Source organism: Muscardinus avellanarius, assembly GCF_963383645.1.
Source record: "Muscardinus avellanarius genome assembly, chromosome: 1".
In the NCBI taxonomy this organism is placed as follows: Eukaryota; Metazoa; Chordata; class Mammalia; order Rodentia; family Gliridae; genus Muscardinus; species Muscardinus avellanarius.
Genome location: NC_137786.1, coordinates 174,848,247 through 174,862,137, shown reverse-complemented (window position 1 = coordinate 174,862,137; position 13,891 = coordinate 174,848,247). Strand labels below are relative to the sequence as shown.

Genomic DNA, 13,891 nt, shown 5'->3' with positions numbered 1-13,891 from the left:
TTTTGTATTCCTTTTGGCACTAGAACAGAACATAATTGATACATGTGTCTTAAATCTTCAAGGGGGAGAAAAAGAAAGAATGAATGTGTGGATAAATGTTTCAGATATCAGTTCACAGGATGGTGACTGTCCTGAGGGGAGGCGCCTTCCCAGGTACCTCCTGGCGTCTACTCCATAAGATCTGGGGGAAATCTGAGGACATTGTCTGGGTACTAGCTCATTTCTTAGAAATCACACCTTTTGCTCAGCTGCACATCTCTGCAGGAAAGCAGGCAGGGCAGAGAACACATGCATGGCTTCCAATGAGTTGGGGAAATGAGGTTAAGTTTTGATTCAGATAGTTATTTGTGTTTTCTGGGTCTACACGGTCGATAAATTTTCAACGAGCAGTGATTCTGTTCCTCATCTTTCATTGCTTTATAGGACGTCAGGGAATGAAAGCATAACATCCTGCTTTCCCATAAGTTCTCTGGCCGCTATCCTGGCACCAATTAAAGACATGTCTATGCAATTAATCAAAACCAATTTGGAAGCACTCTGGCGCTGCTCCTCTGATGTGCTGCCTGCTCCACATACAGTAGTTTCTCAGCTGCAGGGATGGAGCCAGGCACATAGGGGCTTTTGATGAACTGTCTATGCCGGCCCCGAGTGTTAACTATGTCATCTGACATGACTAATGAGGCTCCGGACTTGATCCGCGTGAGTGGAGCAGCCCTGCCGTCTGGAGGAGGCTCAGTTTCCACAGCCGGCCTGGGAGGAGGCTACCACGTTTAGAGTACACACTCCATCATGTCAGCTGGAGTCCTGGAGGCCTCTAGCGTTGGAGCTGGGAGTCGTCCACAGGGAAGGGGGGTGGTGGAAATTGTGGCTGAGGCTCTGTGCTGGGCGCTGGCATGAATATGACCCAATTTAAATTTCTAGCTCAGCCTCCTCATTTTACAGACAAGAGAACCAGAATCCAGGAAAAGTGTAGGGCTTGCCAAAGACCTGAGCTTTGGAGAGAGAAATAAAGGAAAAGGCCTGGGCTCTGCCCTTGAGTTGCTAAACTACTAGTGGAACAAGCAAACATGCATGTATGACAACTGGGGCCTCATGCAAATAGACCTTACTGAGGTTTAAAACATGGGTTTCCCTCCTTCCATTTGCAAGCCTTTAACAAGGGGCAGGGTTGCCTGTGCCCTTGCCACTTCAGCAACCCCAGGAGCTTGGGATCTGGAGCCAACAGATCTGGGTATGAGTCCCAGCCTTACTTTGAGTTGATGTAATATTGAGCATATCATTTCATTTTTCTAACATTTTATTTCCTTGGCAGCAACACTGTAACAAGCCAAATATTGCCCACCCAGTCTATTTCCTCCAGCCCTTGTGAGACTTGATGGAGTTAAGGAGTGTGAAAGAATAAGAGTTTCTGCGTATGTTAGTTATTATTCATGTTTTTACCCCCTCTAAGGAGCACTGGCTGAAATCTCTGGAATATGGATCCACAGATAGCTTTAACTCTCTTCCTCTTCCTGTCTATTTCAGAATGTACAGGAAAGAAATGGACATAAAATCAATTGGTCATCTGCCTACAATCTCAACAGCTCTCCCAGGGTGTCTATCACATATAAAAAGGAAGAACTCGGCCATTGTAATTTAAAGTCATTCCACACAGTGATTGAGCACCTACCATATGCCAGACGTTGGCCACGCTGTGTAGGGAATCAGAGTTGGCTAAAACATGTTCCTTGGCCACCTTGAGCAGCTCACCATTTAGTGGGAGAAACAGACATGGACATAAATAACTATAATGTACTGCAGCAAAATACAATCGCCATAGGAAAAATACAAATCTAGTGCTTTGTAAGCCAAAGGAGGGAGTGATTCATTTCCCAATAGGAGACTGGAGGCTCATCCAGGAAGTGGCACTAAAGCATGGGCAGGGCTTAGCTCTGTCAGGAAACAGGAGAAAGGCATCTCAGGCTAAGGGAACAGCACGGCCCCAGGTATGGAATCTGGAGATCTAAAGGAGAGAATGAAATCAAGTGCGTGTGGAGTGTGAACATAAACAAGAAAAACCTCTAGGCCCCAGCTGTGAAACCCAGGCATTGACTTTGCTGTTTCACTCTGTTCTTTGCTGGCTCAAGTCACCTTGGCCTCGGTCCCTCAATCAGAGAGAATGTCATCCAGGCCCTTCCTCCAGGCAGCAGACCCAACAACAAATGAACAGGGAACAGCAACCACCATCAGACACAAAGACTACCGGGCTGGGTCGTGTGAGGTCACAGCCATGTCTCCCCCACCCAGGTCAAAGCTTCTTGTCAGATGTGGCAATGACACCAACACTGGAGCAGGACCGCAGACCCAGAGCCTCTGGGCATGGCTCCCATGCTTCCCTCCCTTGTCTGGCTGTCAGAAGGGCTGTGGAAGGCCCAGAGCTACAGCTGGACTCCAGGCATGCCATGGGCCACTCTGGGTACTTATATTTGTCCTAGTCTTTCCATCTTTCATTGTCAAGATCTTTTAGTTTTTGCAGTACTAGGGATGGAATCCAGGGGCATTCTACCCCCAAGCTACAACCCCAGCCTTATTTTTTATTCTTTATTTTGAAACAAGGTCTCACTGAGTTGCAGAGAGCCTCACTAAGTAGCTGAGGCTGTCTGCGAACTGCAATCCTCCTGTCTCAGACTCCCGAATGCTGGGATTACAAGCGTGTGCCACCACGCCTGGCTTATCAAGTGTCTTTTTTATTGCGCAAATAATAGTGTAAGAATGGGAACCCAAGCCGGGCGTGGTGGCGCACGCTTGTAATCCCCGCGCTTGGGAGGCAGAGACAGGAGGATCGCGCAGGTTCGAAGCCAGCCGCGCGCGCTGGCTTAGGAGACCCTGTTTCCAAATATAAAATGTAAAAAAGAGGTCTGGGAGTGTAGCCCGGAGGTAGAAGGGCTTCCAGGAACCCCAGTACCACCAAAAAAAAAAAAAAAAAAGAATGGGAACCCAAAAAATGAGAGAATGAGGAGAGCGAGCACTCAGATTGTCTGTTTCCATTTCTCCCTGCCCTTCCTACTCCTGTGGATGAGTGGAATTGCTTTGGGCTGCTTTTACCACCGATGTAACTACACATTCTGTCTGCAGCTCTGCATTGTAGCATGCAGCTCTTTTCCAACTTGCTACTCAGGGATATCCACACAGGCTTGCCCTTATCCCCCCAATCCTGAATAAAGATGCCAGGGCCCATGTAAAAGAGTCTTCCCAAAGATAGCATGATTGTCCTAGATGACCAGCATCATGTTGCAGAGGAACACTCCTCTGCCACACTGGCTTGGGTTGGAATCTTGGCTCCTCTGTTTTGAAACTAAATGTCCCTGGGCAGATCACTCCATCTCTTTGAGCCTCTAATCCTCATTAGTAAAATGAGAATGGTTTTAGTACAACCTTCCTGAGGTTTCAGTGATTAGGGAATGCTCAGTAACTGGTAGCCCCCCTGTGGCAGCTGACCTAAATCCACCTTGCTTTTCTCTCTCTTGCCCATATTTGACCTTCTCCCTTTCCCTGGGCCAGGCAAGTCTCCTGGATGAACCCATCTAAATTCTGAGAAACAGCCCAGTCTGCATAATTATTGCTCATTGGATAAATGTGCCATTTTAGCCAGGCATGGTGGTGTACACCTATAATTCCAGTACTTAGGGAGGCTGAGATGGGAGGACCACAGGTTCGAGGCCAGTCTCAGCAATTCAATGAGACTAGCAACTTAGTGAGAGCCTGTTTCAAAATAAAACATAAAGTAGGGCTGGGGATTTACCTTGGATTCAACTCCATGGTAACACACACACACACACACACACACACACACACACACACACACACACACACCATCTTTTACTTAAGTTTTCTCCTCTGATGGAAATTTTGGTTATTTTCCAATTTTTCACTATTTTAATAATGATGTAATAAATAACTTATTGTACAGTGATCACCCATCCTTTAAAAATCTATTTCCTTAGAGCTGAGCATGGTGGCACATGCTTGTAATCCTAGTACTTGGGAGTTTGAGACAGGAGGATTGCAAGTTTGTGGCTAGCCTTAGCGACTTGTGAGGCCCTCCATACTTTAGTGAGATCCTGTTTCAAAATAAAGAATAAAAACTAGGGATGGAGGTGTATCTCAGAGGTAGAATGCCCCTGGGTTCCATTCCCAGTACCACACATGCGCGCGCGCACACACACACACACACACACACACACACACACACACACATACACACACACACACAATCTCCTTAGGAACAATCCCCAGAAATAGAATCACTAGGACATAGGTTAGAAAGGTTAGAAACATTTTTTTAAGAAACATTTTAATGGCCTCTGATGTGAATTTCCAAATTGTTTTTCTGAAGGCTTGTACCTGTTATAGGCCATTGCATAGAACCTCCCATTCCTACTTGATTTCCTATCAATTTCTTCTCCCAACATGTCTCCAAACTCCTATACCACATGAGCCAACTGAGTGTCCCGTCCACAAATAACACTCCCATGCAATTGTGCCTTTTTATTTCCTATTATTCTCCACCACCCTTGTCCAAAAATATCCTTCTGTTAAGATACCTGTTCACCCCAGAGCTTGACCTCTGTGGAACTGGGAATGTCTATATTCTCTTCAAGACCCAGCTCAAATTCCCATTTCTCTGTGATCTAGTCCCAAGTCCCAATCAGGGTTAGTCACTCTTGCTATAAGTAATGTCTGCAGGGACCATTAGCATCCAGTGTTCACTAAGAAATAGGCATCCTAACTCTAGCACATGCCCCAATCGTGTCTTCTTTCCCCACTCCCTCACCCTCTTACACCAGACAATCACCAGATTATACCAGTTTGCCTCCTAGATATTCCTGGATCTACTTACTGCTGTCTCAGCAGCGCCATTGGCTATCACTCCTCATCAGGATTCCTGCAGTGATCCCCTAAATATATAAACTAACATGTTCATGGCTCAAAATAAAAATTTTCTTTAAGCTTTATAATAAAAACCAGTAGATTCCTGCCCTATTCTTCTCACCTCAAACTTTATTTCTCAAAGACAAATTACTACTTGCAACTCTTTCTTTTGGTATATACTTCCATTTTCCAAATAAGATGCTGCTGTTTCTCCATTTAAAATGCAAACATTACTGAACAATAGATCTCTGTAATTTCACTTTCCTCCACCATCTTTCAGTATAATTAAACCTATAATTACTTCACAATTTTTGGTTAAATTATTATGCAATACTTACATATTGCAACTAGAACTACTGTTAAAATCCTTTGCCCTCTGAGATGCCAGAATTCACTCTGGGACTGCTGTCCCTCCTGGTGAGCTGTGAGCGGTGAGGTGGGAGCTGGTGGAACCTCAGGGATGGGGGGTGGTGTGGGGAGATGAGGCAGGCAGCCTATTGGCTGATGGCACCAGGACAGTCTCTGGATGGTCTCATGCAGGGTTCCCTGGGCATATAAGTGTAGCTGAGAGAAGCCTTTGGAGGGAGCCTGATGCAGTGCCCAGGAGGAGCTGGAGTTACCAGCTGGTGTACACTCTGACTAATCTAAACAAATGCTGGCCTCTTGGGCAGAGTTCTGGAGCCCTTGAGAGTGCCAGATATTTATTGTTTCTTTAGATGCTGAATCCTGGGACATTCTAGGGAGCTCCAAGATGGTTGACCTACCTCAGAACATGGAGTTCTTAGAAGGCAAGATCAGGAGCAGCCAAGTCAGTGAGAATGTCCTCAGGGAGCCTGGATTAGCTATTTACTAACCAGTAGAAAAGCACTTCAATTGTTTAAGAATTTATATCATCTAATATAACTAACATAGTCCTATTGGCCATGATTATAAGTGTTAGTCACAGTCAAGAGTCCCTCTGTAGGGATCTGTAACTACATTTCCAGTCTTGTTAGGACTTCGGTTTTTTCTAGAGGTAATAACTGCCTCACTGTTTTATTTTGATTAATTTCCATGTAGCCCTCACCAAATCATCTCCCAAACTCTGACAGAACAATACAATGACCACATCTTTCAGGTAATTTATCATTCCCAGCTACAACCCAGATACCATGCTAGGCACTGGGGGCTCAACTAGGAACAAAACAGACATAATACCTGATTTCATTTAGTTTATAGTCCAGCAAGGGATCACGTACAAAGCACACTTATCTCTTAGTCTCTATGGAAGATTGTTTCTAGGACCCTCCACCCCCATACACACAGGTGCCCAAATCCACAGATGCGCAAGTCCTTTATAAAAATGGAATAGTATTTGCATATAACCTACACACATACTTCAATATACTTTGAATCATCTCTAGATTATTTATAAACCTAATACAATATATAAGGGCTATATAAATAGTTACACTGTATTGCTTAGGGACTAATGACAACAGAAAAGTCAGAACATTTTCAGTATGATGCAACTTTCCCTTCTAATTATTTCCAGTTCTCAGCTCTTATATCTGTGAGTGCATGACTTATGGATACCAAGGGCCAACTGTAATTATGATTTTTATAATGAGAAGGGAGAGTTCTCTGGGGACATACAGCAGAAAAACCTCACATGGTTAAGAAGACAGGAAGATTTCACACCTGAAGAATAGTTGGAAACTACTCGTTCAGGTAATATATATTTATTGAGTGCCTCTTATATATCAGGCACCATTCTAAATACTGAGAAGACAGCATTTAACAACACAAGGCAGTAAGCTTCCTGCCTTGCTGGAGCTTACAGTCTAGTTAGGGAAGACTAACCACAGAAGATAATTTTCTTTCTTTTTTTTTTTTTTTTTGGTGGTACTGGGGTTCCTGGAAGCCCTTCTTCCTCCGGGCTACACTCCCAGACCTATTTTATATTTTTGAAACAGGGTCGCATACACCAGCACGGCTGGCTTCGAACCTGCGCGATCCTCCTGTCTCCGCCTCCCAAGCGCGGGGATTACAAGCGTGCGCCACCACGCCCGTCGTAGAAGATAATTTTCAAAAGAAACAAGGACCATAAAATAAACCAAGTGGCATGATGGGGAGTGGCTGGGCACAAAGTGTGTGTGTAGAAGGGGGGGATGAGGTTAATTTAGACAGGTCGACAAGGTCACGGAAGGTCTCTCCAAGGAGGTGACAATGAGCACTATCTAAAGGATGTGGATGGCCATCTGTGTAAAGGAACACCAGCTCTGAGGACGAGCAAGGCCATTAGGTGGCAAGGAGAACTGAAATCAGCTTCATGAAGGACAGGAATCTGTGGCTAAAGGCAAGGGATATAAGCTGTAGGTCACAGGCCTTGGCACCTGTCCCCTGTCCTAATATATTATTGTTGGCAAAGCCCCTATTTTGCAGTTGTTTGCTTATTTGTTGTAAGATACATTCCCACCTCTTTGCCTTGCTAAGTATTACAGGTAGAAACTTGCAAGTTACATTTTTTTCTGTGTGTGTGTGGTGCTGGGGGTGGAACCCAGAGGCTTCCTACCTCCAGGCTATACTCCCAGACCTATTTTATATTTTATTTGGAAACAAGGTCTCAGTAAGTTGCTGAGAGCCTTACTACCTATTTTATATTTTATTTGGAAACAAGGTCTCAGTAAGTTGCTGAGAGCCTCACTAAGTAGCTGAGGCTGGCTTCAAACCTGTGCGATCCTCCTGTCTCTGCCTCCCAAGTGCAGGGATTACAAGCGTGTGCCACCAAATTACATTTTTAAGACCCCTTTTTTAGATAAAAGGTGTGGGCAGGAGTTTGAAAGGGGTGTGTGTGTGGGATAAAAATCCCTTGTTTTGTTCTACTTTTTGGTGGCAACTCTAGCAACAGCAGCAGTAGCTCAGGCTCCACCTGAACCACTGTCCCAGCAGCAGGCCCATGATAGACTAGCATCTATGAGAGCGGGCTTTGCCCGGGGCAGCAGAACCTTCTCCATCTCCCGTTTTCTCCTCTGATCCTCTAAGCCCTTTCTGACTTGGCTACTTCCATGTGCCCAACATCTTCGTAGACCCTGCATTATATCACTCTCTGCAGTAGAATCTAGGTCAGTATAATCCTACAGAACATTCTGTGATGACATAAACAGCCTAATCGTGCTGACTGATACAGTATCTCCTAGCCATATGTGGCCGGTGAACTCTTGATTATGTGGTTAATGTGACCAAAGACCTGAATTTTCAACTTCATTTAATAATTTAAATGTAAATAGCCACATACAGTTCATAGCTGCTATACCAGACAGTGTAGATCTGGAATGATTTGTTTTCCTAATGAGATGTTTGCTGACACAGAACTTGACACAGAAAGTGGTCATGGGAAACTGACCCTTAAAGATGGAAATCCAGGATTGTAATATGACCAGAGCAGGCTTGAATTCAGGGATGACCTCATTGCCAGTGGAAAATGGAATACTGTGTCAGGGAAGAACCCCAACCTCATGGAAGACAGCTAAGAGTAACAAGATAGCAAGGAGTAACAAGCCCCAGGGGGCATGCAGTGGTCCAGATGGCAGTCACACACAAGTAGGGTTGTGCTGTTGCCGAGAAACCCTGGGCCAAGGGCTTAGGACCTTTTATAGCAACACTCAACAAGCCAATCTCTTTCCTCAGGAGTGAATAGTTAGTACAGTGGCCCTGCTATGGTTCCCCTGACCTACCTAATTGCCTTTGTGACTAATTTCAGAGATGACTCAAGGTCAGAGGACAGTTAGTCCTTGTAGTTTGGCACATTCAGCAAAGACATATAAAGACACTTGAATCCTCTGGTGGAATGCAACTCTCAACTAATGGTTCATGGCAAAGCATACAGTAACGAAAGAGTTACTTAACCTATCACCTGTGAATACCAGGGATGAAATGCTTATTGAAAGCAAATATTTGTGATTAAAAGGGGTTTAAGATGGACTTGCTGCTTCTGACAGTGCTGAAGATCTCATCAATGTCAAAGTTCACAGTTCTGGCCATGTTTAAAGAACCAGAGAGTTACTGTTATAGTTCTAAAATATTTTTACCGCTTATGATAGCTTCAGCACTGATATAATTAAAAATAATACCAAGAAGCTGGGTGTGGTGGTGTACGCTTATAATTCCAGCATTTTGGAGGCTGAGAATGGAGGATTGCGGTTCATGGACAGCCTCAGCTGCTTAGTGAGGCCCTCTGCAACTCAGTGAGACCCTGTGTCAAAATAAAGAATAAAAAATAGGGCAGGGGGTGTAGCTCGGAGGTTAAATGCCCCTGGGTTCCATCCCCAGATCCACACAAACAAAAAATAATACCTAGTCAGAATTATAATGTTAGTAGAAATCACAGATTCCTCAGATTTCTACATTAAAGTTAAAGCACCAAATGGGAAAAAAGGACCCTGAAATTTAGAATGGAGACATTTGGTTCAACTCAGACAAATATGAGAATCTGAAATGCCTAAATCCTCCAGAGCTTCAAGAAAATAAGCTAAATGTCTCTTTTCTAATTTGTTGGGGAAACATGGGAGTATGATCATGTTTTTAAAAGAATTAATCCCTGAAAATGGAGGCGGGGACAGAAAATGAGAGCACATGTGTGTATTAAGGTAACTCCATCCCCCTAAGACCATTCAAGACTCCTATGTTTAAAGACAGAATGTAAAAATTCAGAGCTTTTTCCAAGTAAAATGAATCTAAGTGTCTTACCTCCTCCAAATCACTCTGGTGCTATGTCCCACCCTGCTGGTTATTATACTAGAGGCAGACAAGGTCCCTGTGGAAACACAAAATTCCCAATCATAAATCTATCAGCTTTGGATACATTCACAGCCTCTTGCCAGGTCTGATTTCAATCCTCCTCTTGGGGGCCTGTATTTCCTTCTCACATTTGTTCCACACTTTTATTATTTGTTTACTGAAATGTTCCACTTGCTGGGATAGTCTCCTCAGGAAGCTATCATGCTTTTTGTTGTGGTTAAAATTCCAGGGGTGATTAGAGATAGAGGTAAATGATTCTAGGGTGCTATCTGGGGTGCCACACAACACTCATGGCAACTCCACTGCAAACTGTAGAACTCCCTTTCACAGATAAGACTTCATTGTAGTGACAACTCTTCATCACTCTTTACTCACCAGAGGGAAAAGCAATGACTTGGTAGGAGTGGGAGGTGACCTTGCTCTCAACTTATGATCGTAAAATCTAGTGGTGAAGGCAGAGAAGTGAAAGTGAGTTACAGTCCTGGAAGATCACGGCAGTGGTGATCACTTGAGCTTAGGATCACTTGAGCTGTGGGTAGGATGTGGATTAAGGGGCAGTACTTTCCTGAATCTCATCTTGAAGGGTGAGGAGAGGAGAGCCAGGCGAGGATGGGAATGGGGTTGGCACTGACTTTGGCAAAGGAAGCAGCATAGGTAAAGAGTGGAGAGGCAGTGTGGTTGTTCAAGAATAGCAGGTCATTCCAAGTGACTGGAGGCTTGGGTTTGAGTGACAAGAGATGAAGCAGCACTGCCCCATTTTACAGGTATGAGAAATTATATTCAAAAAGAGGTAAAGTACTTTGCCTCAGGTAATGATGCTAGTAAGTGGTAGAGCTGGGACACGGAGTGAGATCTGATACAACTTCAGTCCTGGGATGCTAGTAAGTGGTAGAGCTGGGACACGAAGTGAGATCTGATACAACTTCAGTCCTGGCAAAGGAGAGAAGCTGTTTTCTGTACATCAAGTTCCATCCTGAGTTGTCAACTCAAAGGCCAAGAAATGAGATCTACTCTCGGTAATGGCTGGGGTTGTTGGTCTTGGGTCATTAAGTCCCTCAGTAGGAGAGGCAGAATTGCCTCTGGTTCCTTCTAGGGTCAAGACACCAGGGCAGTGGACCATCTAGTAGAGATCACTTTCTCCTTAGGCCTCCTGATACAATGGGAGACTAGTGGGCTTAGGTAACTGCACCTGCAGGACTGGGGTCTGGAAAATTTGCACACAGAATCACACTCATAGAACATGGAGTATGAACTATCTCTAGCTCTTATTTTGTTGAGTTTTTCAGGCTATAGTCAACCCCCAAACCCAAGTACTCTTGGCAATAATTATATACAACTATAAAAGTGGCGATTTTTTTTACTTAGTACCAGACTATATATGTCATCTGGAGACTCCCCCCTACTTCTGGAGACATCTCTACTTTTTGTTATGTGAAATAACCAATTTTATTTATTGTTTTAGACATTGTGAGTTCTTATTTGTTACTTAGAGCTGAAAGTAAACTGGCTGTTTTCTCCTTTTATTGTTACCCAAAATCAATAAGGATGCCGGGCATGGTGGCGCACGCTTGTAATCTCCGCGCTTGGGAGGCTGAAACCGGAGGATCGCACAGGTTCAAAGCTAGCCTCAGCTACTTATGAGGCTCTCAGAAACTTAGTGAGATCTTGTTTCCAAATAAAATATATTAAAAAAAAATAGGTCTGAGAGTGTAGCCCGGAGGTAGAAAGCTCCTGGGTTCCACCCCCAGTACCACCAAAACAAAACAAAACAAAATTAATAAGGATGGTGGTGTTGACTCTATTTTATATATTAGAAAATGAAGGTGCAGAGAAGTTAGGTAATCTGTCCAAAGTCACAGAGGTAAGAAATGGAAGAATAGCATTTGTACCTAGTTCTGCTCCAGTATTGAACCTACTTCTGTTTAAACAAATCATAGTAAGAAAGACAATGCAATCTAAACCCAGTTTGGCTGGTTTCAAATATCATGCTCTTTCTTTCACATTTCATTGCCTCATAATTCCCAGAAACTTGGATCTATGATGTATGGTACTTAAAATATTCTAACTTCCCCCAGGATGAGAAGGGACAGCCATAGAATGCAGAGTAGGACAGATGCAAGGGACACAAGTTAGCTTGGCCTTGGTCCTCAGCTGCATGGCCGTTTTTGTTAATGGGGATTGATAACATCTGGTGAAAAGAACAGCCTACACCCCATGAGACATAAATAGTCTAACTCTGGTGGCTTTGCACATGAAGTTCCTGTCTCACCCAGGTATTTAGTTCTATCTGGATAGACCTCAATACTTTTCTAACTGTGCTAGTGGGCATCGTCCCCTGGCAGGGATGTCATGAAGAGACTTAAATCAAGTGCAGTATTGGACAAAACAACACTTAAGAGCTAGTCCTTTCCTTAAGAGTCTACGGTGGTACCAGGAGAGGTACTAGGTAAACCTTTCCCCCAACCTACCAGAAAAATGATGGCAAGGAGAAACACAATCCAAATAAATATTTCTGAGCTTCTTGCATTCACCAGGCCCTATCCAGGATATGATGATACAGATAAATAATATCTATTCTCTGTGGTCTAAGCTCAGTCTAGAAAGAGGTCAAGGCCATATAATTAAAATAGAGACCATACCCAAGTTATGTGGCAGGTACCTCTATAACAAATAAGAGACATGTGACTAGAGCTACTAAGGACATTAAGAGATGGCATTGAGATGAGAATTGCAGAATGGGTAGGTTTTGAACAGCTGGAAATGGGCAAGGAGGCAGAGAGCCAGGGCAAGAAAGCACCATGCCTGCAGAGGATGTCAAGTTGTCATTCCGGATGGAGCACTATTACTTATTATTAGTAGATAAGTCTAGGAAAATAATTTTGGGGGTCATCCTGCAAAATTACCAACATGCCAGAGCAGACAACTTGGTTTTAACTTTATAGAAAATGAGGATTTTTATTAGAAACATGACATATGTAGCATATGCTCTAACATATGTTAACCCTGCAGGTATAAACAGAATTGATGTGGGAAAAGATGGGGATCAGGGAGATCAGTTTGAAGGCTTCAGGGGTTCCTTTTTTCTGATCTCCCAGTGAAAGCACTGTTTCTAAGACCAGCAGATCCCAAGTGTCTGGCTTACTGCAGCAAGGCAGCTTCAATGGCCTGGGAGGAAACTCACACTTCACTCTAAGGGTTTCCGCCCAGCTGGGGGCTCACACATGTCACAGTTTACACAGCAGAGGCGCTGACAGAACCAGAGAACTGGGCTCAGTTACACAGGGAGAGGAGGTAAGGCAGCCAGAGCTGAGCTGCAGAGAATCATCACTGAAGACAGGAGGCCCCCAAGGAGCCCAAGGCAGCCTGCTCTCACCAGCTGCTCCAAGCTCAGAGCAGAAGTTCAAGGCTTGGGAGGGCTGGGGAGTTTAGACATTTAGAAGTGAAGTAGAGCCCTAAGATGTGAGGATGGGGTGGTGGCCTGAAGGATCCAGTAACCCCCTTACTGAGAAGCTGGGTCATTCTCAAGCCCCCAATTATAGGGGAGCAGCTTGGTCTTTTGGCCCTAGATGGAGGGGTGGGAGGTATACTGTATTCCCTCTGTGCTGTTGCTGGCTGCAGAGAACTCTGGTCATTAATCGCCTTTGGGTCCAGGACAAGCCCTTTTCTGTGTCCTTTCAGTTTCTTTCTACTTGATTCATCACCTATTTGAGGCTCTGAGAATGTTGGCCTCTCTTCGACAAGCTCTGGCCAGACATGTACATGTCTCCTACACCTTCTTTAAGACTAGCACGCCCAGCACATTCCTTCCTGATGGTCTGTGAGCACTGCAAGATTTTATGAAAGGTGGCCCTGTGAAGTCATCACTCTTCATACAGCAAACCCCACAGATAACATAAACAAGTGAAGGCAATTGGGTTTAAGAGAAAAGTGCAGTCTTGCAAAGATTGTGCTTTGTTTCTTTTCTTCCACACAGAAACATGTGCTCCCCCATTTTTTGAAATGTCTGGTTCTTATGGTATAAAACTCCATTTTCCTGTTTTTTTTTTTTTTAACAGAGACAGTGGTATTAAGAACCATCTCTCTCCTTAAAGAAAAACAAGAGTGTAAGTATGATGACAAAAGGGTGTGGTGGAGACTTAGCAAGTTACAAAACACATATGGCATGTAAAAGGACAAACAACACTTGGTTCATGTGGGAACA

The 13,891-nt window shown here is 44.1% G+C and overlaps 1 protein-coding gene across 1 annotated transcript in view; it reads left to right on the top strand.

The window, feature by feature from the left end:
• Positions 1–13,119, top strand: part of GVQW3 (GVQW motif containing 3) — a gene marked incomplete at both ends in the record, with an annotated part of 36,312 nt that extends 23,193 nt beyond the window's left edge. The window contains 3 exons of the mRNA XM_080689289.1: positions 359–607; positions 2,127–2,455; positions 12,786–13,119. Of these exons, the coding sequence (XP_080545415.1) occupies positions 359–607; positions 2,127–2,455; positions 12,786–13,119 (912 nt within the window). The remainder of the gene's footprint in view (positions 1–358; positions 608–2,126; positions 2,456–12,785) is intronic.
• Positions 13,120–13,891: the final 772 nt, after the last annotated feature.